General features: G+C 37.6%; 1 protein-coding gene across 2 annotated transcripts in view; it reads right to left on the bottom strand.

The window, feature by feature from the left end:
- LOC122070004 (R3H domain-containing protein 2-like) overlaps positions 1-4,279 on the bottom strand; it is a 22,034-nt gene extending 17,755 nt beyond the window's left edge. The window contains exon 1 of one of the 2 annotated variants that reach the window (XM_042634107.1): positions 3,875-4,279. In XM_042634107.1, coding sequence (XP_042490041.1) covers positions 3,875-4,001 — 127 coding nt within the window. In that variant the 5' untranslated portion in view covers positions 4,002-4,279. The remainder of the gene's footprint in view (positions 1-3,874) is intronic. The other variant, XM_042634108.1, reaches the window with a different exon arrangement.
- Positions 4,280-4,614: the final 335 nt, after the last annotated feature.

The raw sequence follows: 4,614 nt of genomic DNA, 5'->3' as shown, positions 1-4,614 counted from the left end.
TGGGGTAACAGAAGGATCATACCATTCGAGCCTTTGTTTTATGCTTTTCCGGAGGTCTGGAGAAAGCTGCAATCAATAGGTCGACAAGCCTCCCTTGAGTACAAAGGTCAGCCACACACTAGGTCATCATTTGTGGATAACATCTTCTCATTCCCGGCCCATTGATGTAATACTATAATTAAGGAAGCTCAAAACAGTACCAGGGTAGGATATTTTCTCAGAGAATAAAAATCTCTAGATTTGGGGAATAGGACCTTGCTAAAAATTGTTGAAAGATGAACAAGATAGAACAATAGAGAATAAAATAACACCCAGGCTTTACACCGCAAGGTGGATCGCCTGGATCAAACACCAACTACCTTGATCAAACACAAGGGATTTCTTGATCAAACACAAGAAAATAGTTGCATAAGCAAACTTTGTCTTCAAATTTTGAGTTGTCCCTGAATGCTTACAATTGATCCCTATTTATAGGACCAACTCAACAAAACATCATATACCCAACTTTCACCTAACAAGAATAGAAAGTGTTCACTTATTAAAGTTAGGTTAGGAAAATCTTCACCTTCCAACTATTAAAGCTGGAAAAGTCTTCACATATTCAAGTTGAAATAGGAAAGTCTTCACTAACCAACTACCAAAGGTGAAAAAATCCTGACCTCTTAAAGTTGGAATGGGAAAGTCTTCGTCCACCAACTACCAAAGGTGGAAAAGTCCTCACCCATCATCACTTACAAAAGTGGATTTTAATTCCCCCCTTTTAGAAAAGTAAAAAAGTAAAAGTAAAAATAACTTATAACCATTTAAATTGAACCGACATTGGACCAACATGGACCATGGTTCAATTGGACTAAACTAAGACCTACTAGTATAAAATAAAAACTAAGTATTGGAATTAAAAATCATTAACAAGGTAATGACACATGTTAGCTACTCTTGTTGGCCTTCTTCCTACAGCTGTAGGTCTTCAGATCTGCATCAGCCAACCATACGTTATTGATGTCAGTTCCATAGCCACCATCCAATAACAATGGCTCTTGATCGAGTTCCTCATGGTTTAGAGATCCATAACCTAAGTTTAGAGCTCTACACCCTAGATTAGGGTACCTCCAATATGTTGACTCTATTTATAGAGCTATTGGGGATGACTTCCGAGCATTTGTGAAATGGCCAGCTTTTGTGACAGACTCGGCGGATAGCTTTCTTCGGCAGTAGCAGCAACATTCTAATGGTTTTAACCCTTCCCAAACTCAATATGGTACCAAGACTCTAGGATGGGCATAGTAGTTACCTGCTGGTGTACTTGACTCCTATATCTTTGACTCTTTGTAATGAACCACTTATGATTTTATGATTTATGAAATGGTTTCTAATTGTATGTCTATTAATTCCTAATACTTAATTAAGTTGTTTTAATGGACTTGCATGTGTTCTTGTTGAACTCTATGTGGAATAGGCTGCATTAGAGAATGTATACATAAACATACAACATATAATACCAAACTAGGCTCGAAGTCCAACCGCCATTTTGGGGGTGAGCTTTTTAAATCTAAGGTTTCCACTATGTTTAGGGGACCTAATTTGGACATTTGGTCCTTAAAACCCTTCACCGAAACTTGCAACCAAAATTGTACAGATTTCGACCAAAATTTTTTGGTCAAAATATTTTCTGAAATCTTGAATCTTGCCACCACCACACAGCCAGAAAGCAATTAAGCTGGCAGTTTCATTCATTCATTCATTTCATCTTCACTTTATACAGTCATATATGTCCACCCCTAATTTAGATAAAATTATAAATACCGTTGTTGATTGTCCGGCCTAAATAAACCAAAACAAACTCCAATGGCTGCAAGAAATTAATTATCAGGCCCACATCTGCTTATTAACTATAAGATTCAAGACAATTACATTCAAATCATTTCAGAAAGAATCTGAAATTAAATTAAAGAGACATAATGCAGAACAGAATTTTTGGCTATTGTTTGTTTATCAGCCAGATAAGAAACAAATATATTTTGCTAATCAGTACAATTTCGTAGTCAGATACGATTGCACATTAAGATAAGCTATTACTAAGTGCTTCAGTCCAAAAACTACCCATCATCAATCCATACTGTTTCCTTAATCAGTCATTAACCATTCAATGTGGCATATCCACATATGACACTATTAAAATTCAATTTAGATGCCAGAGTTTCAGATTTAATGCTAATTAACATGATTAATCCCAATTCCATAAACTGCTCAGAACAATAAACGATACCATGGTTTGAATTCATATATAATAAATGGTTTTTTTCCAGTCTCCTTTGCATTCCAAATGCTCTGTCCACTGCATTACCAAATTATCTGTCCTCTGCATCCTCCAAGAATGGCACCTCAACTCCCATTGGCTAGAATCTGGATCTCAAAAGTCCCCTGTCAAAAGTTTTTTTATGGATTTTCATTCAAGAAAGCTCTTGATTCAAGCTGTCCTCCATAATAAAGGAAATTAGAAATGTTGATTCAATCTGTTCTTTATAATGTAAGAGGGGTTTGTATATGTCCAGCCCCTTCTGTCAAGTGCCCCAACTCATATCCTCCAGCTATCAGATGCCTCACCGAAGTTGATTACATTCAATCAACTCTTGGATTTTCAGATTTAATCTACCCTTAATCTTTAAATTATCTCCACCAGCTCAAATACTTCAGTATGCTCCATGCTGTCAATGGAAAGCTAGAAATATAATGGCCTTCAACTAGATCAACATTGGCCTCTTAAGGTTTTATGTGTAGCAATGGCCTCTCCTTTGAGCAGCTACTCCACTAAGGCCCTTTGGTTTACCAAGACGACAATAAGTTGCAAAGGACAGCTGGTAATATAACACTAAATTTTACCAATCCCATCCAGAAGGACTCCCCCAGATTATAAGCATCAGGTTAAGATAAAATAGTGAACAAAGTATTAATATACTATCTCTACACTTAAAACAGAAAAGTAAGCTTCCAGGTGTGAACTCTGTTCAATAAAGATAGACAACGCAACCAAGGAATTAGCCTTCCAGCAGAACAGCCAGACGGGCAAAGAAAATGGAGAAACTGTATGTAATTCAAATCAAATACACTTTTTTAATACCCACCTGTGGCAGAGGAATGAATTCGAGTTATCTCATGTATTCTGTTAAAATTCAGTTCTAATAATAATAATGTAATATTTGTCAATTTTGACAGTCCTCGCCTGCCCATACAAAAAAATCACAGAACTCCAAATATAAGTTCACAAGAAATGATAAAGTGCCGCTTCATCAACTATAAAATATCAGGGGAATTTTTCTTCCTTTAATTTTCATATTCAGGAAGTTCAGGTCATCAAAAATTAGGAACAAATAGCCTAAAATTAGGCATTCTAAGTTAAATAATAATAATTGGTTTCTTTCGGAACACGGTAGATCTACAGTGAATTGAGCGGGAACAATTAAGACCTTAGAGAGCCGGCAGCCCAAAACAAGAAAATTAAAGCCAATAGTAAAGGCATGAAGTGCAAACAAGTTCAGATCCAACCATAGTAAAAACAAAAAGGACATGGACTCACAGACCCCTAACCCCAAAAAGAAGCAGGATCAATAAACGAATCACATAAAACCCTATTAAAGAAGCAAATCAAGTAACCATTGTTACTGTCCGAATTAAGCCATAGTATGAAGCATGTAAACAAATCCAAGCAAAAGATACTCCCTACGCCCGATAATCAACGAAAAAGACCATAAAAGCAAACCAAAACATCATATCAAATAAATTCAGTAGAAACCCTAAATTACGAATGGCAAGAGAAACCAAAAAAAGGAAATCGACAAAATTCAACAAACTCGCGAAGAAAAAGAAGGGAACTCACCGGTAAGACGATGGCGAGGGTTCTGAAGAGCTTCCTTCAAGAAGGGATCCAACAGAGGAGCCCCAGATACCTCCTTGTCGTTCTGATTGTTGGAGCTGTTATCGTGCGTTAGGGGAGGAGATTCCATATCGGGCGCGGAAGAGAAGAAGAGCTTTCCTATTGATTCTGTTCTATCTCCCAAACGAGAGCTTTTCTTCCCTTCTGTTACTGCTGCTTCTCCTTCTTCTGCTTCTTCTTCTTCTTCTCCTTCTTCTCCTTCTTCTTCTTCTATTCTCCTCCCCTGTCACGGAAGGATCAAGAAGAAGACTTTTCGTCTTCTCAGCATGAGAGTCCCTCTCTCTTTCAATCTCTCTCTCTCTCTCTCTCTCTCTCTCTCTCTCTCTCGCGCACAAAGAAAAAAGGAAGAAATTAATGGTTCAGAGATACTTATATGCAAAATAATGAGAAGGGCAGGCAAAAAGACTTTATTCTCTTTTGCGTCCCATAATAGAGAGTACAATAAGACCGTAAACCCAAAATATCGCCCTCAGTGTCCAATCATACACGCGTCATGACATCGTTCACCCATCCGGATCTGATCTTTCAATCTAAGTGCCATCGCCCCTGTACCTCTCCACCTGCAGATATCAAACTATCACACATCGCGTGAACCGTGCCGGGGATATAGGGGTTTGGATTTTATGAGGGTTGTGTTTAGAAGCCAAAGTATTTAGAAGCCAACGAATTTTTCTTATTTGAAT

The sequence above is a fragment of the Macadamia integrifolia genome, unplaced genomic scaffold (assembly GCF_013358625.1).
Source record: "Macadamia integrifolia cultivar HAES 741 unplaced genomic scaffold, SCU_Mint_v3 scaffold805, whole genome shotgun sequence".
Lineage (NCBI taxonomy): Eukaryota > Viridiplantae > Streptophyta > Magnoliopsida > Proteales > Proteaceae > Macadamia > Macadamia integrifolia.
Note: the sequence above shows the minus strand (reverse complement) of the source record. Positions and strands in the feature narration are given on the sequence as shown.